Source organism: Ochotona princeps, chromosome X, assembly GCF_030435755.1.
Source record: "Ochotona princeps isolate mOchPri1 chromosome X, mOchPri1.hap1, whole genome shotgun sequence".
In the NCBI taxonomy this organism is placed as follows: domain Eukaryota; kingdom Metazoa; phylum Chordata; class Mammalia; order Lagomorpha; family Ochotonidae; genus Ochotona; species Ochotona princeps.
In genome coordinates this window covers 36527993-36555443 of record NC_080865.1, presented here as the reverse complement: position 1 = coordinate 36555443, position 27451 = coordinate 36527993, and the positions used below count along the sequence as shown (strand labels likewise).

General features: G+C 39.8%; 1 protein-coding gene across 4 annotated transcripts in view; it reads right to left on the bottom strand.

Moving 5' to 3' along the window:
- LOC131478491 (heat shock factor protein 3-like) overlaps positions 1–21819 on the bottom strand; it is an 86164-nt gene extending 64345 nt beyond the window's left edge. For all 4 annotated transcript variants that reach the window (XM_058658366.1, XM_058658363.1, XM_058658364.1 and 1 more), the window contains exons 1-2: positions 21637–21819; positions 12393–12501 (exon numbers count right to left, since the gene is read on the bottom strand). In XM_058658366.1, coding sequence (XP_058514349.1) covers positions 12393–12501; positions 21637–21735 — 208 coding nt within the window. In that variant the 5' untranslated portion in view covers positions 21736–21819. The remainder of the gene's footprint in view (positions 1–12392; positions 12502–21636) is intronic.
- Positions 21820–27451: the final 5632 nt, after the last annotated feature.

Genomic DNA, 27451 nt, shown 5'->3' with positions numbered 1-27451 from the left:
ATAAACAAAATGTTCACCCTGGGGAAAGAAAACTAGAATACATGATACTATTTAAGATCCTTTCACTGATTGGATATGGGAAGAAGAGAGATTTTGGTCCATCTTTTTTTTTTTTTTTCAGGTACTCTATCACTCTTTTAAAAAATTATTTTTACTAGTTTCTGATTAAAAACAAATCTATCCTAAGCAATGAACCACTCTTTTTCCAGATTCATCTGAGCTATCATATATCCAATACCTTAAATACCAAAAATTCTCTCTGAAGAGGAAATTTTTTCCCAAATTCTGAGTTCTCGAATTATACTGAGCTTATATTTTCATAGAGAGGATATATGACAGTTTCGTTTCTTTTGCAGTCTACTGTTCATAAGGCAATCAGAATCCTTTTGAGGAAGTGATGCCCTTTCCCCCTTGCTATATACCTATCTCATATGAGCATATTTCCATGAAAAACACACCAAGGGAACATTTTCAAGAGAGTATCTGTTCTCTGTGTCAGAGAATGAGTTGTGTACTCCAGAGATCCTGCTGTTATTCATCGGAACACTGAATAACATTGGTGGTGCACACGGATACAAGGTCGGACTGGACAACTCTCAACAAATTTGGTATAGAATGTGTGTGCCTCAATACAGTAGAGGTCATATATGCAAAACTCATAGTCAATATCATATTAAACAGAGAAAAGTTGAAAGTTTCTCCTTTAGGATCTGGAATAATACAAGGATGTATGCATGCTTTCATCACTTGTATTCCCTACAGTATTGGGCCACAGCAAGTAGACAATGTTAAAAAGTAAAAGCTATTCAAATTTGAACAAACAAAGTCAAATTGTCCTCATTTTTAGGCAACATAATCCTATATAAAAAAAACTCATGATTCTACACAAACTTATTATTTTTAATAATGAAATTGGTAAAGTGGTGAGATAAAAACTCACAAAAATCGGCAGCACTTTGTTAAAAGTAAACTAAAAAAATAAAGAAATCAATTCCATTTACAATAACTATGAAAAATAAAATACTCAGGAATAAGTTTAATTTAGGATGTCAAAACCTTCTATATAATGAAACTACAAATATTCTGAATAAAATTTGAGGGTGGTTATAGAATAAATGGAAAGATATGCCAGATTCAGGAATAAAAAGAATTAATATTGTTAAAATATGCATGTTATCAAAAGAGAATTACAGATTCAATGCAATCACTATGAAATCCACATTATTCATGATAAAAAAAAAACCCCAAAATTTCTACAGAATCAAAATGCCCTCAAATGGTCAAAATAATCTTTATTTTTATTGTTGTAATATTACCATTTTATTATTAGTTGTTATTAATCTCTTAATATTATAATTTATTTTTTAAAGATTTATTTTGATTGAAAAGGTAGATTTACAGAAAAACGAGATACAGAGAAAGATCTTTCATCTGCTGTTCTACTCCCCAAATGGTTGCAATGACCAAAGTTGAATCAATCTGACAACAGAAACCAGAAGATTCTTCCAGATCTCCCACATGGGTACAGCAACCCAAGAACCTGGGCCATCTTCTGCTATTTTCCTAAGCCATAAACAGACAGCTGGATCAGAAGTGGAGTGGCCAGGGTATGAACTGGCACCCAGATGGGATACTGGCATTTGCTAGTGGAGTGTTAGCCCACTGAGCCACTGTGTCAGTCCCACTGTTTAATTTATAAGTTAATTTTTATCATAGGTATGTTTGTATAAGAAAAAAAAATTACACTACTATTGTGGTTCTAGGCATTGGTCTGACAGAACGATCAGGGTGGAGAAGAACCCAACATTTTGACCCCTGACCTCTAACCCTAAATGCACAATAATTTCATCAGCTTTTGCAGAGGTGGACACCCTGCAATGAACCTGGAGGGCGACTTAAAGTACTGCACTGCTTGAAGAGATAGTTTTCAGGGGTAGGGGTGTTCCTTGGCAAGGAGGACGCCCCAGCTGATGAGAGGTGCCCTTTTGATGGGCATCTCCCAGCCATGTGTGGATGGCCAGTGTTGTGGTTAGGGAAAGTGCTCCAGCTTGGGCAGTGTCCTGAATATAAGGGGTGTCCCAATTAAGAGGGAGTGCTGTAGTTGGGGAGGATCCTTTGTCTGCAGGATGTGCCTGGATAACTAGAGTACGCCATGGTTAGGGTTGTGACCTTTGTGGTTACAAACTCTGCATTAGGCATACACCTGACTTTCTCGGATATGCTCAGGACAATGCCTTTCCTACAGTCCCAGCAACTTTCACTGGCCAGTGTCCCCAGAATCACAATAACTCTCACGCTGCCTACTCTCTTCATCCAGGCCCGATACTCCCACCCCTAGAGCTTGATAATCAAGAAGCTCCAATCAAGGCTCTAAGGCTGTGTGAACCTGAAGGATGATACTTCACTAAGGCGCAGTCTCATGAGAATACAGGATCAAGAAAAATTATCCTGTCAAGTCTAACATTGGTGGTGCACACAGATACAAGGACAGAGTGGACAACTTCTATGCCAAGAAAAACCATTCCAGGCTTGTTTAGCACAGCGACTGCTCTGTTGAAGCTCAAGTCAGCTGAGGGGACAGCTGGAACTTGACCCCATGAAGGAGGCACAGCAGTTACACAGTAGGCCCTGTGGCCTGCAGAGCCCTACCCGTATTCTCCCACATTCACCCCTCCATCTCTGTCATTTCCCTATCCTTCTCGTCTTTAAGAAAAAATATTTATTGGGGCCCAGCGAGGTGGCCTAGCCTATGGCTAGAGTCCTTGCCTTGAATGTGCCGGGATCCCATATGGGCGCCAGTTCTAACCCCGGCAGCTCTACTTCCTATCCAGCTCCCTGCTTGTGCCCTGGGAAAGCAGTCGAGGATGGCCCAAAGCCTTGGGACCCTGCACCCATGTGGGAGACCCAGAGGAAGTTCCTGGCTCCTGGCTTCGGATCAGCGCAGCACCGGGCATTGTGCTCACTTGGGGAGTGAATCATTGGATGCAAGATCTTCTATGTCTCTCCTCCTCTTCTCTGTACATATATATATATATGACTTTGTAATAAAAATAATAATAATAAATATTTGTTGTAATTTTCTTTATTGCAAAACCAGATAAACAGAGAAAGAAAGACAGAAAGAAAGATCTGTTCACTGGTTCACTCCCCAAATGGCCACAATGGCTGGAACTGAGCCGATCTGAAGCCAGGGGCCCGGAGTCTCTTCCAGGTCTCCCATGCAGGTGCAGGGTCCCAAGGCTTTGGCCCATCCTCGACTGCTTTCCTAGGCCACAAGCAGGGAGCTGGATGGGAAGAGGAGCATCCTAAGAAAGAACCAGCACCCATATGGGATCCTGGCAGATGCAAGGCGAGGATTTAGCCAGTAGGCTACAATGTCAGGCCTGAATTCTTCTGTGTGAAGATATTTGCAAGGATATCTTTCTTATGGTCCTCAGATCTTAATTACCACTTACTCAGGGAAATGTTCCTTCATCCTAATTGAAAATGCTGCTGCTCCCCACTCTCACTCCCTCAACCATCTTTCATAGCACTGTGATCACTCGATAACCCTCTGCTTTGTGCTCCATCTTGCCTAGAATAATAGCTGGCAAACAGGGGATAAAATATTTGTTCAAAGAAAAAAAAAAAGGCGAAAACCTCTTTACCAGGCAAACAGTGTTCATAAATGGATGTGTCAGCACTAGGTTACAGACAGCACTTTCACTCCAGATTATGTGGTCAGTAAGACTGACCTTAACCTCACATGGCCACTAAACACTTGTTCTGTCAGATTAGAGCAGGTGATATGTGCTAATGCTGGAAGTGCCCCATCAGTTCTGAGAGGCAGGTTCTGTTCTTGTGCACACCTTGTAACTGAATGAACTGAAGCAAGGTCACACAGCTGGCAAGAGACAGAGATGGACTTCAAACCCAGGTTCATTTCCTTATAGCTGTTAGGTCACACTATCTCCAGTGGGCGATTTACAGATAATTCCAGCTGTGGCCTATTTGTCTCCAATTTCCACCTTCCCCTTTTCCCACAAACAGCCAAGTGTTAGCAGGGTATGTGGATGCCTGGATATAGACTCCATTTGCAATAGCAAAGGATGGTCAAAAGGGCATGTCCTTCAAACAAGGAGAGCAGACCGAGGGCTGATGACAGCAGAACACCTGCCACGGACTCCAATAGGAGTGGCAGCTGGCCTGGCTCCACCTTTCTGGACTATACTGGAAGAAACTGCATGTTGTCAAGTGCCCTAGGAGGAGGCATGGTGTACTAATCCTATCTCCTAAAAGTCTGCAAGTTTGATAAAGAAGCCATAAACACCCTGTGGCAGAAGTGGAATCTACACCCAGAGTCTATCTTAACTATCTAACATGCTTTCTGCACCTGGGTCAGGGAGGCTGGCTGGGTGCTTCTGAGTCCTGTCCGAAGACTAGAATGTCTCCTGACTGCCCTTTTGGAAAATATTACACTACAGAAGCCTGCTCTGATGTTTTCTGCTCTTGGATTCTGGATAACATGCCATCCAAATGTAGGAGATGTGAGAGTGAACCTGCATTTTCAGTCTGCAAGGCCCAAGATTCCATGGGTGGCAGGCACTGGGCAAGCCTTCTCTCCCTTGAGTTTTCCTTTGGCCAATTGGTCTAAGATGTGTGACATCAGAGGATGAGCACACAGCCTCTCCCATTGCTTTGGGAAGCTTAAATTGGTAAGGTGCCCATGGGACAACCTTCTGCAAATGTGTATCCTTCAGCAGGTGTAGGGAAGTGAACCCACACACAACTCTCCTAGCACAAGGGGGCCCTGGGAGGTAGAAAGATGGAGGGAAGCTCAGTTCCGCTTTACTCCAAAGCACTTAATGTCCAGTCCTACTGGGTTCCAGATGCTTGTGCCCACTTCACAGGGATGATGTGGGCTTGGTCAGCTAGGGAGGCTGATCATCCTCCAGGTGTAAAAGGACCAGAGAGAGGGAGAAGGTATAATGGCCTTGGTTTCACATCTCAGGGCAGAAGCCATGAGGCTGGGAGAAGGCAGATCCTGGGAGTGAAACTCAAATTACAGCTGTGTTCATAGCAGCTCGGGATGGAGCTCTGAGAGGTAGCCCAGGAAGCTGCACTGTGGTGAATGCTGGCACCTTGAAGCGCTCTACTAAGCAGTGGACAGTGATACCTTTGGAGATGCACAGTGTGGGGTAGGGCATGAGGGTAGCTGCTGTCCCAAGAGGGCTGGAACGTGGGACGGGCATGAAGGTGGCTGCTGTCCTAAGGACTTTGCTCAGGAGCAACAGGTACAGAACCCAAAGTGGCTGGTTTGGGCTGCTGCTATTGAGTGGGTCTGGAAGGACAGACTAGGTCAAAGAAGTGGGGGGCTACGAATCAGGCCTCAGCTTCCTCCTGGAGTGGTGCAGAAGGTAATATTGCTAATAAATACTGGGAGGGAAACTTTGGATTCAGGTACTTTCAGGGACGCCTTGGAGAGGATTAGGGTCACGGGGGCGGGAGGGGAGCTAGCGCCAAGGCAAGAGGTTTCAGGCTCCCTCAGACAGTCACTCAGGTGGGGTAACTGGGAGCAATGCGGGAATCAAAATCTGCTCTTGCCAGTGTGCTCACCTCCAGGACTCGATGCCCGAGCCTTATACCTACATGATAACATGCTGATCCTAGATCTAGAGCTTGTTCTCCTAAGTCAAGTTCTTGAGGTCTGGGATACTGTTCAGATTCAGGGGGTTAAGGATATAGAACACAGGGTCGCATTTTTGGTCCTTGGAAAAGTAGTGTCTTGATAGTGGCCATCACCTGGTTCAGTCTCTTTCCAAAGGGACCCTTGAAGGAGGTGGGTGCTGTGGCAGGAAGCAGCACTTCAAAAGCCAACTTGTGCTCTGCAGCTAGGAGACTCCCTCTTGTTAGTCAAAGTGTCGCACAGAAGTATCCCCTCCCCCAGCTCTCAGGCTGCAGAAGCCTGCACAGGTCACTGGGATGACTGCATCACGGGGCCTAGGGCACCGCCTCCCCAGATCTCTGCACTGGGATAGCCTGCAGCCAGGAGGCCCTCAGCTCTGGATGGGGACCTCTCCGGTCACTGCCTGCCTGTTTGCCCTGTCTAGGGTCAATGTAACTTTTAGAAAAAAAAAAAAAAAACAGAAGAAAAGAAGTCTGGGGGCATACTACCTTGCTTCAAAATATTCTAGAAAGGTCGGAAATAAATCTATGCATTCACAGCCATACAACCTTCCGCAAAAGTGTCATAGATACACAGAGAGAACAATTTCTTATATAAGTGATATTGGGGGCAAATAGCAAGTGTTACAGCTCAATGGGTTGTCCCATATTGGAGTACAATATTTAGTGCCAGCTACCCCAATTCTGATCTAATGCTTAGTAATGCATTTGGGAAGGCAGTGCAAAATGGCCCAAGTATTTCTACCTGTCACTCATGTAAGAGGCTGAGGTGAAGTTCTTCGGTCCTGGCTTGGCACTGGTATATACTGAGGAATAAATCAGCACATAGAAAATGTGTGTCTCTCTGTGTCTCTCCTTCTGCCTTTCAACTAAATCTTACAAATAATCTCATAAATGCTGTTGGGAGAATTGAACATCTACAGGCACAAGAATGAATTTAGACTTTTTTTATCATTATATATAAAAATCAACCAAAATGCATTAAACTTAATATTAAGTACGAGTCCCCAGAAGTTAAAACTTTTAGAATAAAACATAGAAGAAAAAGCTCCATGGCACTGGTTCGGGTAATTTATTATTTGAGTAGGATATCAGTACCTCAGGCAACAAAAGCAAAAATAGGCAGATTCAATTTCATCAGGCTTAACAGCTACGTACAGCAAAGGGAACAATCAGCCAAACGATGATACAACAGAATGGGAAAAAATAGATGCACACAGTATGTCTAGTAAAGTGTTAATATCCAAAATATATCCAAATTAATCCCAAAGGGCTCAAATGGCTCAGTAACAAGAAAACAATCTGATTTTAAAGTGAGAAAGGGACCTGGCACGATAGCCTAGTGGCTAAAGTCCTCGCCTTGAACGCGCCAGGATCCCATATGGGCACCGGTTCTAATCCTGGAGGTCCTGCTTCCCATCCAGCTCCCTGCTTGTGGCCTGCAAAGCCCTTTCTGCTTGGGCAGTCGAGGACAGTCCAAAGCCTTGGGACTCTGCACCCGTGTGGCAGACCCAGGAGATGCTCCTGGCTCCTGGCTTCAGATTAGCTCAGCTCCAGCCGTTGCGGACACTTGGGGAGTGAATCAGCAGACAGAAGATCTCCCTCTCTGTCTCTCCTCCTCTGTATATCTGCTTTTCCAATAAAAATAAATAAAATTTTTTCAAAAAGTGAGAAAGCACCTTATTGTGCATTTCTTTTTTTTCTTGTTCAGAAGCTCTTTAATATTTTTTTGCTATGTTAGTTTGAAATACTTCTACATTTTATTTTTTTTTAATTTTATGATACAATTCCATAGGCTCTGGAATTTCCCTTACCCCCTTCGAAAATACCCCTACCCACTGATTTCTCCCAGATTTAATAATTATAATTAATAATTTAATAATTATAATTAACAGCATAGTCCTTCATAAGCAGTCACAAATCCATCATTCTGGTATTTAAACACATGCTGACACTGCGGGTATGGACAATGGCTGACATTTTCAAAAGGATACAAATGGTCCACAGGAATATGAAAGAAATGAAAAAATATTCAATATCACTAATCCTCAAGGAAATGCAAATCATAACCACTACAAGATACACTTCCTATTGTCAGAATAATATTTTCCAAAAGGACAAAAAGTTTCAGGGTGAAGAGAAAAGTGAACTCTTACAAAATGTCATTGCAAATCTAAATTATGATAGCCGTAACGAAAAACAGCACAGACATGGTTCAAAAAAAAATGAAAACAAGAAGCATCATATGCTCCAGTAATCTCACTATGGAGCTCCAGAAGAAAAAAATGAAAGCAGTAACTTGAAGATACAGCTGCATCACTACTTGCAATTGTCACAGCATGTAATCTTAAGTGTCCTCAAAAGATAAATGGATAGGAGCTGACACTGTGGGGTAGCAGGTAAAGGTGTCTGTTGCCTGCAAGGCAGGCATTCCATACAAACGCCTGTTCGAGTCTCAGCTGCTCCACTTCAGATCCAACTGGTGGCCTGAGAAAGTAGCAGAAGATAGCCCAAATGCTTAGGACTCTATATCCATACGGGACACCTGGAATAAGCTCCTGGCTCCTAGCTTTCTTCTGGCCCAGCCTTGGCCATTTTGTCCATCTGTGGGGAGTGAACTAATGGATGGAAGATTTTCCTTTTTCACTGTCTCTCCCTCTCTCTGTGATTCTGCCTTTCAATTAAATTTTAAAACAAATTGAAGATAAATGAATAAAGAAATGTGATCTAACTATAGAATGGGATACTATTCAGAAATCCTGTCATTTGTGACAACACAGATGGAACTTGAGGATACTATGCTAAGTGAAATAATCCAGGCACAGGAAAGCAAGTATGTGTAGGCTCCCCTAAATGTGGAATCTAAATAATTGATCTCATAAAAGCAGAGAAAGAATAGTGGTTGTCAGAGTCTGGGGTGTTTAGTGGGGAGATAGAGTGAGGAGATTTTAGTCAAAGAATATATAATTACAGTTAGGTGTTTAAGAGATTTACTGCACAGCATAGGGACTATGGTTAAATGATGACTGCTTACTTCAAAACATTTTTTAAAATGTTATTTCGTAAATGTTATGATTATTCATTCTTGAAAAATTCAGAGTGGCTAAGTGTTCTCCTCACAAAAATGATCAATTTGTGAGGCAATGAATCTGTTATTCACCTAGATTTAATTATTCTACACAGTAAATATATTTCAAAACATCCTGCTGGAATTGCATTGTGATGTAGTGGCTGAAGCTGCCACCTGCAATGCCAACACCCCATATGGGTGCTTACTATCGTCTCAGCTGCTCCATTTCTTACCCGGTTCCCTGCTAATGGCCTAGGAAGAGCAGTGGATGATCGTCCCAAGTGTCTGGGCTCCTGCAGACACCCAGGAGACAAAGAGGAAGCTTCTGGCTGTTGCCTTTGACCTGTCCTAGCTCAGACCATTGCAGCCATCCGGGGACTTTTAGAATAATTTACTTTTTTTAAAAAGATATATTTTATTTTCATTACAAAGTCAGATATACAGAGAGGAGGAGAGACAGAGAGGAAGATCTTCCATCCATTGATTCACTCCCCAAGTGACCCCTACGGCTGGTGCTGTGCTGATCCGAAGCCAGGAACCAGGAACCAGGAACCTCTTCCGGGTCTCCCACATGGGTGCAAGGACCCAAGGCTTTGGGTCATCGTCGACTGTTTTCCCAGGTCACAAGCAGGGAGCTGGATGGGAAGTGGAGCCGCCGGGATTAGAACCAGCACCCATATGAGATCCTGGTGCGTTCAAGGCGAGGACTCTAACCGCTAGGCCACGCCGCACCGGGCCCAGAATAATTTACTATTAATTCTCATTCTGGCAGTAATAGTAAGCATGAATCTTTTTCCTACATATAAGCCACAACATAAATACTAAATTCAAATTATTATCAATAAAATATATGCTACCCTAAAATAAATTAGTTAGAAATATGAGAAATAACAGAGTATTTTTTACTTGAAATTAATTGAAAATACTTTGATAAGGCTATAAAATATTCGATGAAATCTCAAACTCTAATGTGCTGGAAAAACAATGAGGAGATATTAGAAAATTTACAGTTTTTAATTCTTCTGTGTAACTGGCAACCACAGATCATGTCTCTAGTTATAGTGTGAGAGGGTCAATAGCAAATGTGTCAGGCTGGAAAATAAAAAATGAAAAGGTGAGAGAAAAAGCAAAAGGAAAAATAACAACAGTAACTTGTGAGTACACAAAGAAATCCTAAAATTACATATGAAGCAACATCTCTGTTTCTGAATGGTATAACTTAGATATTTAAAATGAAAATATTGCGAACTGTCAATAAATGTGTGATTCTAATTTGGATATTTTAAGGCACTGTAATGTATAGTTTCTCTCACTGTGATTTTTGAGATCCTGAAGAAAATAATTCGAAGTTATTTTACAGATTTTTTTTAAAGATTTTTATTTTATTTTTATTACAAAGTCAGATATACTGAGAGGAGGAGAGATAGAGAGGAAATGGAGCTGCCGGGATTAGAACCAGAGGCCATATGGGATCAAGGCGAGGACCTTAGCCACTAGGCCACGCTGCCGAGCCCTACAGATTTTTTTTTACCATAAGATAATACGCACTTAGGGAAATTTCAGAAAAAAATACTAAATACGTATAAGTGCCCTTAATAAGTATTTGAAAAAGTATCTCATTGGTATTATATGAAATGGTAAAATATTACTCCAAATGTGAGAAAATATTTATTTAAAAAATGCCAAACTAGGGCCCAGCGCAGTGGCGTAGTGGTTAGGGTCCTCGCCTTGTACATGCTGGGATCCCATATGGGCGCAGGTTGTAATCCCAGTGGCCCTGCTTCCCATCCAGCTCCCTGCTTGTGGCCTGGGAAAGCAGTCGAGGATGGCCCAAGGCCTTGGGACCCTGCACACGTGTGGGAGATCCGAAAGAGCTCCTGCCTCCTGGCTTCTGATTGGCGCAGTACCGGCAGTTGCGAGCACTTGGGGATTGAACCACTGGATGGAAGATCTTCCTCTCTGTCTCTCCTCCTTTCTGTATATCTGCCTTTCCAATAAAAATAAATAAATCTTTAAAAAAAATGCCAAACTAAAATTATGTAAGACATAATTTTTACAAAAACAGAATCCTAAAGTTATATGTGTGTGTGTGTGTGTGTGTGTGCGCGTGCGCGCAGGTGAGCGTATACACAGATAAGCTTTAATACATTTTGTATTTCAACTTTTTTTAATGGCAACACAAAGTAACTGCGATAAACAGGGGACTTATGGCAACACGAGAACCCATATCAATGTATGATAGACCTTACATTCTAAAGATTAGACAGAGAAAATAATCAATGTTTCATGGGTTAGTGGAGTGCAGACCTCTGTTGGCTAGCTGCATGACCTACACCAAATATACTTAATCTGTTAAAAAAAAAACCTCTATCCTGGGAATAACAGTGTCCTGCAGGCACTGGCATCCTATATGGGTACTGAATCCTGTCTTGCCTGTTCTACCTCTGATCCAGCTCCCTGCTTGTGGCCTGGAAAAGCAGTAGAGGAGGACCCAAGGCCTTGGGCTCCTGCACCCATGTGGGAGACCTGGAAGAAGCTCCTGACTTCAGACTGGCTCAGCTGTGGCCATTGTAGTCATTTGGGGAATGAAACAGCAGGTGGAAGATCTTTGTAAATGTACCTTTCAAATAAAAATGAACCAGTCTTTTACAAAAAGACTCCATTCTTCAACTGTAATCCTACTAGAATTAAACTAGACACATAATCAGGTACCAGTCAGTTACGGACTAAGATTATATAACCCAAAAGAAATAAAGCAGATCTTGCCTGACTGGTAAATTTTATATTTACACACACACACACACACACTACACACACTTACTTTTTTATGTGTGTGTGTATTTAAAAGATTTATTTATTTTTTTATTGCAAAGTCAGATACACAGAGAAGAAGAAAGACAGAGAGGAAGATCTTCCATCTCCTGATTCATTCCCCAAGTGACTGCAACGGCCGGCACTGCGCCAATCCAAAGCCAGGAGGCAGGAGCTCTTTCGGATCTCCCACATGTGTGCAGGGTCCCAAGGCTTTGGGCTGTGCTGGACTGCTTTTCCAGGCCACAAGCAGGGAGCTGGATGGGAAGCGGGGCCGCTGGGACACAAATTGGCGCCCATATGGGATCCTGGCACATGCAAAGTGAGGACTTCAGCCACTAGGCCACGGCGCCGAGCCCCCCAAGATATATTTTTTTAAAAATATATTTATATGAAAGAAGACAGGAAGAGAAGGAGAAGATGGGGGAGACAGAGAGAGAGAGAGAGAGAGAGAGAGAGAGAGAGAGAGAGAGAGAATTTTATCTGTTGGTTCACTTTCTAAACGCCTGCAACAGTTAGAACTGCAGCAGGGTGTTAAGGCAGGTACCCAAAACTGCTCCCAGTTCCCTGCCGCCGGTAGAAGGGACCCATGAGCTGTAACCTTCTGTCCCACAGGATGTGCATAAACAGAACCCAGATTAGAAGTAGAAACGTATGGCTTTGAATCAAGTACTCTGATATGGGATGCATGGATTTCAGGTAGCAACTTAACTAGTGTTTCAAACATTTGGAGCTGTCACTTAACTCAGAGCAAAATTCCTATGCTTAAAACAAAATGCCTACTTTTTCTACGAATCTACTTTCCAATAATGCCAATAATGCTTACAGAAGTAGAGGTCATACTTACAGAGGTGGAGCTGTCGTATGAAACTGGGTATATTGCTATGTTTGAAGTATTTTGGAAGTACTTCTTTAGCAAAGATGTCTTCATCCATAATGCAAAAGCTGTTACCACTCTAGAAATAAGGGAAGGAGAAAACACAATTCATTTAGAGAAACGTTATCAATAAGACAATTCCATGACAATATACCAGAAACCAAAAACTTGAAGGTCTTGTAAATATGTAAAACCAAACATCATTGTTAAAATATTATCCCACAAAGAGATAGAATCTGCTACAGAGAGAAATCGCAAAGAAGAGTGTAACGGCTTTGGCTATAAAAAGGGAAAACATGTATAAATATCATACAATTAAAAATACAGAAAAGCAAATTTAAAAGATAAATTTAAAATAGGAAGAATGTTCTCAGTGCACGTAACAAGGAGCTACTTGCTGTTAGCACACAATGTGCTTTATGAATTACTACAAGAGAAAAAAATCCCAGTAGAAAAAAAACGGAAAAATACACGAAGAGGAAAAATGATCAAATTTTGGTTTGAAAAAGGTGCTCAAAATGTAAATTAATAAACAATGAAATATAATTGTGTATCAAATTGGCAAAGATTTAAAAAATATATTAATCTTGAAAGTTGGCACAAGTTCATATAACCAGGCTACTATGCATTGTTGGCAAGAATTTAAATCATCTTAATTTCTCCAAAATATGTATTTAAAATTCTACAATATGCAATGTTTGATTTAGAAATTCCAATGATAAAATTTATAGGAAATTACCTATATATGTAGACTTAGCTGTAAAATCCACTCTCCAAAAGACATAAGTAGATAAATCCTCAATGCATATTCCAATCAAATAAATTATGCATTTAGGCCACAATTTTGTGAAAAATTGACAGAACACAGAAAATACTGAACAATAAATCCATCAAAAATATTAATCCAATAGTGATTATATTACAAGAGCATTGGCAGCTTGGGGTACCTTTAAAAGAGAACATTTTTTTTCATGTATTTAAAATAGTATTTGGCTGAACAGAACTTAGATATTCAATAATTGGAGGAAAGTTTACATTGCTGATGTCATATTTGTATGGTGGAACATTACATAATTCTTAAAACGCAATTTAAAAGATAATTTCATGGGAACAATGTTCACAATGTACAGCTATTTTAAAGATATAAAATTTATGTGTTAGATTTTGGAGTATTTAATGTAGCAGTTAAGACTTCACCTAGGATGCCTTCATCTCATATCGGAGTGCCTGGATGTGAGTCTTACATGATTGGATCCCTGCCACACGAACAGGATGAAATCAGGCCTCCTGGCATAAGCCTGGTCTAGTTCTGACTATCAGAGGCATTGGAAAAAGAACCAGTGCACAGAAGCATGCTTTTTGTCTCATTGCATTTCAGCGAATAAGCATAAAAAAATCATAGGATAATCTTCAAGATAAACTACTGTTTAAAAAAGACACATTATTGCATGTATTACATGAAATTTTCGTGCTTTAGCTCTTCCTCAGTATTAAACTTAACTTTAATCTGAACTTTGAAATGATATACCATCAATGTGAAGATGAATTACACAGAAAAATCAAAGTTAAAAAGTCATCCCAAAAAATTCCGCCCTCCAAACGTAACTATGGTTAAGATTTTTATTAGCATTTTAAGTAGCTTACATTTACATACAAATTGACACTGAACTATAGGACCATACTTACAAAGTTCATGAAAAAACAGAATTTAAAGATATTTTGGTGCAAAATGATTGAAACCATGCATTTTTATCAGAGTAGACCTTTTAAAAATAATCTTCATGTAGAACTCTCATATGTACAGATTTCAAATGTGCTGAAAACTAGGAGTATTCACTGAAATGCAAACCTGCATATGTGTGTGTACGTGTGGGTACATGTGCTGATACACACAAATAGAAATAAAATTTTATGTAAATACAACACAGATAATTATTCTTTTCCATAAGTCTTGTTTCTTTTCAAAAATACAAATATAACACAGGAAATCAAAGTATTACATTTCAGAAATAGTCATGTTGAATTTTTTGGTAATTTTCTATAATAAGTATGCATCATATTTAGAATTATTTTAATGTCTATTTCCATTTGAAAAGAGTCACAGAAAGAGAAGGACAGAGAGAGGGAGAGAGATCTTCTGTGCACTAGTTCATGCCCTGAAATGGCTGAACAGGTAGGGCTTAGCCAGGTAAAAACCAAGGAGCCAGGAGCTTCATCCAGGTCTCCCACATGGGTACAGGAGCCCAAGTATTTGGGCCACCTCATGTTGTTTTCCCAGGCAGGGAGTATGTTAGCAGGCAGCAGGAGGTGAAATCACATGTTATAACAGTCAGGATCTTAACTGGCCCTCTTAAGGGGTGTGGGTGCTGCAGGTAGCGACTGTATTCACTATAGCACAGCAGTGGCCCCTATGTACTGCTTCTGTAAATCATAACTCGTCATTTTTTAAATTTTGTTTAGTTTTTAATTTTTAAAAAGCACATATAAACACATATATACACACATATGTACATGTACATTGTTTATTTGTTTTCCAAGATACAGTTTCTGTAGCTATAGGCAATTTTAATTCTAGTCGGACCAGCAAAACTACGCTGATAAATTCGGAAAGGAAAATACAGGGTCTTGAATTATCATGGGGAGAAATGTCAGCAGGTGGAGAGAAGCACACGTTTCTGACAGCAGTTTGATTTTTTAAAAATAATGAGTGCCACTTCTGTATCACTACTAGCCATTACATAAATCAGTGCAGCTTTCCTGAAAAAAATCATTTGGCAATAAGAATTTTCTTTAAAATGCTCATATTCATTAATATAACTGTTGGTATTTTAAGGATCTATTCCACAGAAGCAGAAATTATGATAAATATTTTTCAAATGTATTCCTTATGTCATCGCAGAATTATTCTAAAATTAAAAACCACCTAAATGTCCAAAATACAATAGCTAAGTAAATCTCAGAACATTTAGATGAAAATAGCAATTAAAATTACATTTTCAAATATTTAATGCCATAACCAATATACAAAATATATTAATGAAAAAAGCAAATTACAAATTTGAAGAATATTTGAATTTAGCGTTAGCTTTAATATATAAGCATATATATTATAATTTATATATTATAATATATAAGCATTATATTATAATACACAAGTATGAATACAAATATATAGATTAATATATGTATAAAAATACATATATCAATATGGAAGAGAAAATAGAAAATTGGATTTTTCTTTTTGTATCCTTCTGTAGTTTGCAAATCTCCATACACACATGCACCAAGTTTTTGTCAGCTCTGATACTCTAGCACTTTCATTCAGAGTTTTAGAAATCTATTTAACAGCAGGAGAGAGAGTACACTCCTATGCACTGGTTCACTTTCCAAGTCCCCACAGCAACTAGGACTGGACCAGGTTGAAGCCAGAAGCTAGGAACTCAACTCAGTTCTCCCACATCAGTGGTAGGAACTAAATGACTTGAGCCATTACTGCTGCCAGAAGCCAGAACTGGTAATTGAATTGGGTTCTCTACATGGGACATATGCATATTTTTTTTTAATTATTTATTGTTTAACTTCAGTAATTACATTGTATTATGTGACACAATTACATAGATACTTGGGTTCTCCCCACCCCTCCCCAAACATATGCATATTAACTGGTGTATCCACCCCTTCTCATTAATATTTATGTGTCTCACAGAGCAACAGTTTTTATGTGATGTAGATCTGGGGGAATTTTCTTAAAGATCAAAAGCTATAAATTGGCATAATTAACTTGCTGATGAGAAAACCAGCAAAGGTCAGAAACAGTAGGTTTTAACTCAGAAAGGCACTAGGTGGCACTCTCCTACCCCACTCATACCAACAATAGATGCCCTTTGGAAAAATGTTCTAAACTCACTTCCATTGCAACTGCAGCAACATGGGTATACACACCCAAATCCATAACTCAGGTTTAGAGCCTACTTAAATACATACTCGGATGACAATGGACTTTGCCTTTTCATGAGGCCATGGTCAGGTTCACAATCTCTTTTATAATCCCAATGGCCAAATTACATGGGAAACTGCTCAATACAAATCAAAAACTGCAATGAGCTATTACCTCTCCCTTGTCATCAATCAAAGCCAGAGAGCAACAAATGCTGATGAGTACGAGGACAAAGAGGAACTCTTACACACTTCTGCTGAGAATGTAAACTAGTTCAGACACTATGGAAAACAATATGAGAATACTTAAAACACCAATAAGAAAAATAAAAACACTGGAAACTGGGGCCAACAACCTGGCATAGCAGGCAGTCACTATGGGTGACTGGTCTGCGCTCTCTGTTAACGGCTTGGGGGAAGCAGTGAGGATGGTTTCAGCTTTTGGGGACCTGTCACCATGTGGGCAATCCTTATGAAGCTTCCGGATCTTGGCTTTGGCCTTAGCAACAGGATTATGTTGCAAGATGCATGGCAGTGTATAAAAGACATAAAGATAATTGCAAGATTTTTTGTTTGAGTAGTGGAATGATGGAGATGATAACAACTAACTTGCAGAACACCAGTGAAGGATCAGGACATTTTTCTTTCTTTTTTTTCCCAACCCTCTACTACTGCTTGGAGAGTTTTTGTGTTTTTCTCTATCAGTAGAGGAGGGGCATGGCAAGGTAGGAGGAAAGGTGGCCAAAAGAAAAAAAAAAAAACAACGAGGAATTATGGCATGCTTGCACTGATGGATTAATAGAAAAGGAAAGTTAATAAGGGAATATTTTTCACAAAAGTTCCTGGAAAGATGTCCTTAAGATGAAGATAAATGATGAAATTGAGTGCACAGGTAGAGGGTGTGTGTATCTAATGGTAAAAGCAGCTCAATAACAACAGGAAATAAAGCAGAGTAAGTGGAAACCACTAGCTAACAAGTGAGATTTGGTGTTAGGGATTACAAGAGTTCTCTTTTCCAATTTTTATTTTTCAGTAAAATAGCAAGTGTAATGATCAGCTGAAAGTAAGGGATGGTAACAAGGGTGCTGTAATTCGGAGAAAGAAGAAATCATGAAAAAGTTCTCTGTGAAATTCAGTGCATTAGCTAAGGGGAGAAATGGAGTTACTACTGGCAGGTAGTTTCAAAGGCCTGTGTCATATTCGCCATCAACATTTTGTAGTAAAACTTGCCAACATGGTTGCATAGTTTTTTATAGTAATTAAATAATTACTTAATTATGTATTTGAATTGAGGTGGTAGGGAGAGAGGGAGCAAGTGCATTTCCCAAACACCCTCAATAGCCACAGCTGGATCAGGTTAAAGCTAGGAGACTAGAACCGAATGTGGGTTCCAGGAACACAACACCACAGAAATATTTATAACATAGGATCTCAGAATCAGAAAGCAACTAGTTTGAATGATATCAACACTGGTCTATCAATCTATACAACTTCCTCAATGAGAAATTCTTCCTTTCCACTACAAATTTTCAAAGTTTAAGCCACAGTAATAATTTCTACTGCTCTTATGGTACAGAAAGTCAACAAGTTAACTGATGCAATACATATTATTGTAGAAGTGGACAGTAAAACAACGCTATTCCCTTCATTTTTATTGAGCTTTACCATTTATAAAAATTTCAGATCCTAACAGCAGTATGACAAGGTAGTTAGGATTATGAACATCACAATTACAACTGTTAAGACAATTATGATTCTTGTGATATTTAAGCCTCACAACTGTATGCTGTGTGTACTAACATTCGAATTTTACAAATAAGCGAATGTTTAGAAATGTAAGGAGCTTAACCAAAACCACACAGAGGGAAAGAAAGCACTCCCATTTGCAGGGTCACTTCCTAAATGCCCACACTAATCTGGGGCTTGGCTGGGCCAAAACTGACGGTTCAATCCAGGTTTCCCAGGTAAGTGGCAAGAGCTGATACTGAAAGCATCACCTTCTGCCTTCCAGTGTCTGCATTAACACAAAGCTTGAGTGAGGAGCCAAAATTGTGTAACAAATCTGGGGTGCAAACAGCACTGAAAATAAAATCTATTTACTTGAAAGGCATAGATACTGAGAGAAATGGAGAGACGAGGCAGGGTTGGGGTAAGTGAGTGGGAGAGGGAGGCAAAGATGTTTCATCTACTGGTTCACTATCTAATGGCCACGCAGCAGTGCTCGGATATGAAACGCAAACAGAAGTTTTACTTGCTGTCACAATGCTGGCCTTACACAGGCATCTTAATTTGGAATTTAAGTGTTAAGCCAAATACTCATCCCACAGTTAAAGTCCTTTAATACAACACATGCTTATTCTAAATAAAGAAAATTGGTTTCTAGATATTTGGAGTTATTCTTAAGCTTTTAGTTTACTATACATATTTTCTCTTTAATAATGAAAAGGTTCCGCTGACTACTGGAAAATACTAACCATCTGAGGATAAAGCATGGGCACCAATATAGTTATATTTACCACTATTTCTGAGATGATTGTCTTAGGAACGCTTTCACTTTGGTTTGCCAGATTAGGTTGTGAGTACCTAGCGGGCAGTCTGCTGTTTAGGTTTTCAGGGTCTAGGATCAGTGCCTGATGGCCTAAACAACACTGAAGAAACATCAGCTGACTGAAGTGATTTGCCACTGATCCCAGTGCCAGTAACTAGCAGAACAGAATCAGGTCCTGATTTCCCAATGCAGAGCTGTTTTGTTATACTATCCTTGGAGACTGATATTCTGAGGGCTTATGGTACCATGGAAATTTCTGTTTCACTTGGGACAAGTTCTGTAGAAACATGCTATTTCTTTTCTTCAAAAATGGTTCTTAAATTTGGGATTCCGCAGAGGAAGCACTGCAATTTTGTTAGGAAAATGCCAAAGAAAGATTGGCGTGTTCTGAAGCATTAAATAATAGGCTGGCAGTGACGGGGTGGTGGCTAGTAGCATTGGTGATTTTGGTGATTTCCAAGATGTAAATTATGCCCATAACAGCCCATTTCTCTGTGCAAATGATGTCACTGGAGACACAGTAGTGAGATGAGCACAACTGGCTTTACCCGGCCCACAAACAGAATGAACACACTCTGGCACACCCCTGTATTTAATGGGCATATTGGGCATGCCACATCAGACAAAAACCAGGCAAAACCTATGAAAAACATTGTCTGTCTTGTGGAAATACACTATAGATTTTAGTGTGCATCGTGAAAAGTCTTTAAAAAGTTCACTGATTTCAAAGATGCTAATTTAAACAACAGTTCTTTCAGTCAACAACCCACTTTCTCCTTTTTTATTACAGAAATTCCCCAGTACACAGAAAAAATTGAATCCTCATATTTCTATCATGCGGATTCTACAATTAACTTCTCACCCTATTTGCTTTCTATTTATCCATTAAATTTATTTTTGGTGCATTTCAAGGTGCTTGTCACATTTCACTCATGAATAGCACGCATAATTTGATATTTGTTCATGGTCTACTAGGAAAAAATAGGTAAAATGCATCACAATGAATTTTGCAAAATGCATACACATGTAATCCAAATCCCATCAAGATATCGACTCTCAGCGTTTCCAGAAAACTCCAAATTTGCTTTACCAGTGAGATCTAGTCATTCGACAGAAACTGACTAGTTTTATATATTCATTTATTTGCTTACAAGGCAGTGAGAGAGAAATATCTCCCACGTACTGCTTCACCTGCTGGTTCACTAACAGCGCCTCTAGTAGCCAGGGCTGTGCCAGGCTGAAGCTCTGAGCCCAGAACTGGCTCCTCATCTCCCACTTGGGTGACAGGGTCCTAACCACTTCAGCTGTTGGCTCCCTGGGTATTAAGCTGAAACCAAGTCTGTAAGAAATCCCAGAATAAAGAACCAAACAGGCTTAGAAAGACTCATTTTCTCCAAACTCTGAGCAGACTCATTTAATAGCTAACTATTTCTGCTTCTCTGTGTTAAATACTTTTAAATTGATATGGATTGAGCATTTTTTTAAAGCAGATGGCGTCTACAAATAAAAGCCACAAGACGATCATCTCTGAGGCAGTAGGTGACACTGCAGCGTACCCATGGACCACTATTTTAAAAACAGTTTTAATTTTATTATATCAATGATAAATTGTTAATAACTGACAAAGCTATAATAAATAATAACAAATAACAACCATGATTTTATTTCTTTCTAGGAAGGGTTGGTTTTTTTTTTGTTTTTTTTGTTTTTTTTGTTTTTTTTTTTTTTTTGCAAGATAACTAGTAGTAAGTTTAGTAAGTTAGAGAACTCGCCTCGATCTACTTTAGAGAACTGAAGGGTTCTGAAGTACAGAGGTGGGTGCGATTAGAGACTAAGCAGAATCAATACACCGATATGCCGCTTGAGCAATTTTATTTTAAAGACTGACTTGTTTTTACTGAAGAGTCGGATATACAGAGAGGAGGTGAGACAGAACGGAAGATTTTCCGTCCGCTGATTCACTCCCCAAGTGAGCCGCAATGGACCGGTGCGCGCCGATCCGAAGCCGGGAACCCGGAACCTCCTCCGGGTCTCCCACACGGGTGCAGGGTCCCAATGCCTTGGGCCGTCCTCAACTGCCCTCCCAGGCCACAAGCAGGGAGCTGGATGGGAAGCAGAGCTGCCGGGATCAGAACCGGCGCCCATATGGGATCCCGGGGTGCTCAAGGCGAGGACTTTAGCCGCTAGGCCACCGTGTCGTCGGGCCCCCATTTGAACAATTTTAAGAAACGGGATTAGGAATTCATACAATATCCGTAAACGCCAACACGCTTTTGTCGGGGAGAAATAGCCGGTGTTTGGATGAATGAGGGCTCTCCGTGAGAAAGTCCTCACAGAAGCCAAGAAAAGCTAGCCTGGTTAGAAGCATCCATGCCACTTCAATTTGGGTACATCTGACAGGAAAACTTCTATTAGTAACAAGATAATAAAGAAAACCGAAGTTGTGACCCCCCCGAGCGTGCTGCACGGCTTTCCTAGCACCCTATTTCCACCCATCAACATGCGTAAGGTTTTGAGAATCGTAAACATGGAAAACAAAGTTATATTTTTTGCTGGAAAGCCATATATAAAGAAAAAAATTTGTATTCAAGGCAAAGCTTAACTTTGCCGCGCAACGTCCCTCTGTCTCAATCCTTATTCTTTCAAGGACATTTTCCACGGTTTGTGAAAACCACTTCTGGGCGCCACCGCTTCCCACGCGCGGATTTCCTCCCCCATTCGGTTTCTTACCTCGCTCCAGCAGATCACCGGGTCCAGGGCCGGCTCCTCCACGATCGACCACAGCTTGTAGACAAAGCCAGGAATGTTTTTATTCCTGGGTGACGCCATAATTCCGTGTGCCGAGGCGTCTGCCGCTTGTTGCTAGAACAAAATGGCGTTGGGAGCCTGTCAGCGCGTGTGCTTGTCCCTCAGCCTTGCCGCCAAGTGAGAGGGGGCGGGAACAGAACGTGAAAAGCAGACGCGTCATTGGCTGCCACAGCTGTCACCTTTTCAAGCCTGCTGCCACGTGACAGTGAGGGCATTTGGGGGGAGGAAAACCTTTAAAGGGACAGAGGAACATACTCGTGAAGGAATACGTATAACAGGTAACATAAAAAAAAAAGATTTACATTTATTGGAGAAACAGATCGACTTAAGGAGAAAATGAGAGACATCAAGATCTTCCATCCGCTGGTTCATTCCCCAAGTGGCTCCAAGTGAATGAAGTGGCTGGTTCATTTACCTCAGTGGCCAGAGCTGAGGTGATCCTAAGCCAGGAGCCAGGAGCTTCTTCCTGGTCTCCCACATGGGTGCAGTGTCCCAAGGGCCTTGGTTCATCCTCTGCTGCTTTCCCAGGACACAAGCAGGGAACTGGAAGGCAGGTAGAATAACCAGGATATGAATCGGTGCCCATATGGGATTCCGACGCCTGGATGTGGAACATTAATCGATTGAGCCGTTTTACCAGGCCCACTAGTAACAATCTTTATGTAGGTTTCTTTTGCTTTTCCCTTCCTTTCAGTGTGAAAGTATCAGGATTTACTGACGTTTTGGCAAATCCCCTCATTCTTCCTACTTGTGAGTGTGGCAGTACAAATGATTGCATTGAGCCTGGCGGCGTGGCCTAGCGGCTACAATTCAAGCCTTGAACGCCCCGGGATCCCATATGGGCACCAGTTCTAATCACGGCACACCCGCTTTCCATCCAGCTCCCTGCTTTTGGCCTGGGAAAGCAGTCGAGGATGGCCCAAAGCCTTGGGACCCTGCACCCGCGCGGGAGACCTGGAGAGAGTTCCTGGCTCCAGGCTCCTGGCTCCGGATCGGCACAGCATTGGCTGTTGCGGTCACTTGGGGAGTGAATCATCGGATGGAAAATCTTCCGTTCTGTCTCTCCTCCTCTCTGTATATCTGACTTTGCGATAAAATAAAATAAATCTTAAAAAAAAAAAATTGCATTACACGGCATACATTGTTTTTCATTTTCTTTTATTTTCAATGTTATTTGATATTTTTGTTTTCCTTCTGTGAATATTCATTTTATTTCTCCAGTTTTATTTTGTATACAATTATAAGATTTTTTTTAAAAAAATTTATTAGTATAAAGAGAACACATTTCATGTATACATAGGTACGATAACTAGGAATATAACATACTTTTCTCCTTCCCTCAGTCCATGTCCTTCCTCTTGTACTTATTTTGAATTAAATTTTTGCAAATTCTGACTGAAGTCCACCCCATAATCACAGACGTAATACTCCACCAACCAGAATATTTAACAAGTGAAATACACAAATACCATGCAGTTCCACAGAAATAGAAATAAGATCCAGAAACAGAAAAAAGTCAACCAAATCACAATACCCGTTTCATATCTATACTCTTTTGTAGTCTATATTAATTGTTACATACCTGAAAAAAAATTAATGTGTGTGCTTTTTTTGACAGGCTTGTTTCGCTAAGCTTAATAATTTCAAGTTGCACCCATTTTATTTCACAAGTCCAGGTTTCATTCCTTTTTATGGCTAAATATAATTCCATAGTGTATGTATGCTACATTTTCTTTATCCAGTCATTCGTTAGTGGACATCTAGGTTGATTTCATATATTAGCTATTGTGAATTGAGCAACAATAAACATATGGATAAAAAACCTGTTTGATATGGATTTCATTTTGTTTGCATAAACTCCAAGGAGTAATATGACAGATCTATATTCAAGTTTCTAAGGCATCTTCATATTGTCTTCCATAACGGTTGTACTAACTTGCAATACCCACAACTTGGTATTATAATATTTTTGTCCCCACATTCTCACCACCACTTATTATATTTTGATTGTTCCATGATAGCCATTCTAACTGAGGTGAGATGAAGGCTCAGTGTCATTTTTCATTTGATTTTCCCTATTGGCTAATAATTCTGAAAAATTTTTATGTGTCTGTTGGTCATTTATACTTAATTATTTAAAAAATACTTATTCGTGTCCTTTGGCCATTTTGAACTATTGTTTGTTTTTGTTGTTGCTGAGTTTTTCCAGATCCTGGATATTAATCATTTATTGTTCGTGTAGTTTGAAAATATTTCTCCTAGCTTGTCTGATGCCTCCTCATATTGTAGATGGCTTACTTTGCAGCGCAGAAGCTTGCTAGCTTGATGTAACCCTGTTTGTCTGTGTTTTATTTTATTGCCTGTGCTTCAGGGTTCTTTTTTTTCCCAAGAAGACTTTGCCTTTGTCAATATCTTATAGAGTTTCCTTGTGTTTTTTTAAGATTTATTGTATTATTTTTCATTGGAAAGGCATATATACAGAGGGCAGGAGATACAGAGAGAACGAGCTTCCATCTGCTGGCTCACTCCCCTAGATGTCACAAAGGCTTTAACTGAGCTGTGAGTTGATTTTTGTTTAAGATTATAAGATCGGGATTTTGTTTCACACATCACTGTTTTCTTGTTTTCTTTTTCATTAAAGAATATTGGGTAGTTATAGTGGCACTTATTTCTGCAAATCCTTTTAGATTTCCCTGAGCTGAAGTGAATCCTGAAATTTTGTACTTTCTTGTAGAGCAAATATCAATATTGATGTCAATAAAAATATTAAAGTTTTGATATTAAAATCCAAATTTAATAGCTCTAGTCATTAATATTCACTTTTCATTCAAGAAATACCATATTTTTCAAATGAAGCATGCTCTTGACTCTTACAAAATTCACTATTTAGGGCCAGTAATCTGGCATAGTAGCTAAACCCATGGCCTGTGCCATAACCTTGGCCCCATATTTTATTAATCTGTATCCTTTATTATTCATTTACTGATATTATATCTTTAGTTGAATTGTCTGCTTAATTTTTTTTAATGGAACAGTAGTTGTATTGGATAGTAACACTCTTTTTTTTTAAGATTTATTCATTTTATTACAGCCAGATATACACAGAGGAGGAGAGACAGAGAGAAAGATCTTCCATCCGATGATTCACTCCCCAAGTGAGCCGCAATGGGCCGATGCGTGCCAATCCGAAGCAGGGAACCTGGAACCTCCTCCGGGTCTCCCACGCGGGTGCAGTGTCCCAATGCATTGGGCCGTCCTCAACTGCTTTCCCAGGCCATGAGCAGGGAGCTGGATGGGAAGTGGAGCTGCCGGGACTAGAACCTGGCGCCCATGTGGGATCCTGGCATGTTTAAGGCGAGGACTTTAGCTGCTAGGCCACGCTGCTGGGCCCAAATTGTCTGCTTATTTCTCAAAATATTTTCGAATCATTTAAAAATCATGCATAAATTAATGCCTTTTGTATGTAAGTGGTGTAGTGATTTTTTAATTATAAAACTTACTCGATTTTAAAATGTGATTTTCTTATGATTCTCTGCTCTGAAATTCCTCTTTCTTTAATTTCTTTATTTACCATATTCATTGCTTTTCTTCTTGCATATACCCCCTTTACTCCCCATTGCTCAAGCATAAGCCATCGAGGGATTTGTGAACCTTCTTTGGTTCCAACAGTAAGTGATTTTACATCTTCTTCTAAAGGGGATGCTATCAGACCATTATTATCTTTATCATGTCATGTATGATTTTTTATGATTATATTTTATATAAATAATTCTTTTTATGTGATAATACTTCAATAATAATTATTGCTCAAGCTCATATCGTTACTCTATAACTGGATTATCAACTATTAAAATCAAGAATATTTCATACGCTATACTTTTATCCACTGATTCAATCCACAAAGTCTAGATGTCAATACATATTTTTGATTTTGTCAGTACTCCCCAAATCATCCTTTCAGTTCCATTTTTGTGTCTGTATTCAGTGACAAGGCAATTGCTTCTCAATGGGTTTTTATACATTTATACTTTCTTTTCATGATCATCTTGGGTTGTGGCTCCTCTAGAATGCATGTGTGATTCCAGTGGCTCCTCCAAGTTTTTGGCTGGAGACTACTGAGGAGAATTAGAGTGAGGAAAGGTTATAAAATCTTAAAGAATTGTCTTACAGACTTGGGCCAAATATAAACTCTCTGTTCAGAAAAATTACAGTGGCTCTTTCCCTCTTTATCCTATAAAGTTCATATTCTTTAGCATTTGAGATAATCAGTGTCCTCTTTACAGTGAAATCAGCGTCCTCTTTACAGTGATCTAATTTTTTTTTGCCAAGTTTGTCACTTACTATGTTCACTCACGTGCTAGAACCATAAAAATTTACCCAGATGTCTTTAAAATTATTTCAAACTTAGTTAACAATTCCTGATCTTTTTCCTCCAACTTGTACCTTTCAACAGCATTCTATATTGTCAGAAATTACAGTTCTGGGGTCAGTGTTGTGCCATTGTGGGTTTAACCATCACCTTTTATCCAAGCATCCCAGATGAGTGTTGCTTTGAGTCTTGGCTGCTCTACTCCTAGTCCACATTCTTCTGGTGTGCCTGGAAAGGGAGTGGAGGATGGCTCAGGTCCTTGGGACCCCTACCATCTATTTGGGATGAAGTTTCTGGCACGTGAATTTGGCTTGTACCAGCCCTTACTGTTGCAGTCATTTGGGGAGTGCACCAGAGGCTGAAAGATCTCTTTGTCTCTCTGTGTGTGACTCTGATTTCAAATCAATTAATTAATCAATCTGATTTAAAAATGAAGAAAGAAAGAAAGAAATGGCAGGGACAGGTTTTTTGGCTTAATGGGTAAAGCTGTTTCCTGTAATGATAGCATCACACATGGGCACATGTTTGCACCAGATCCTCCAGTGCCTACCAAGCTTCCTTTTAATGGCACAGGAAAAGCAGGAAGAGATGCCCCAAGTGTTTGGGTCCCTGTCACCTGCGTGGGAGACCCGGATGAAACTCCTGAATACTGCAATCCAGAGTTACTCTCTTCTAAAAATCAAAGCAAGAAAAAATTACTAGCTAGTTGTTTATAGTATTTTAAATTTTTTTTCTGTGGAAAAAGCACAGAATATTGTTGAGATCATGATGATGAAGAGAATAAGTAATCCTTATGGCATACTATTACTTATGTCGTTTTAATGACTGTGTAAAGTGGGTGCTATGAAGTGGGTAAATATTACCCTTAGATGAAAGAAATGAAGAGGCTACAAAATATGTCCAAAGTCACAACACCAATTAGTGAACGAATCAGGATTCAAATCTAGATTGTCTTATTCATTATGTTGTAACATAAACATTTATCTTGGTTGAAATCAGTAATATCCTTTTGCATAAATTACAGTGTTCTTAAATACAGATGGGCATAAGGCATGATCCCTGAGCCTAAGCTTATGAAATAGGAAATAGATATGCACACAAAACAATGAAATACGCTAAGAGGTAAGGGAAATTTGTCAAACTGCATTAAAATATTTGCAGGACAACAGAGAATATCATGGATTGCATGAGATGGATCAGGGAATGCCTCTTAGTTACAGCTCACCTAATTTCTTAAGGATTATCAGGCTTGTAAAAGATGTGGACCATGCATTTCAGGAAAAAGATAATAGAAACAAAAGTTTCGCATAATAACTTGGTGATAATTATTATACATGTCAAACAGTATGAAATATAAGCTCTCTCTCT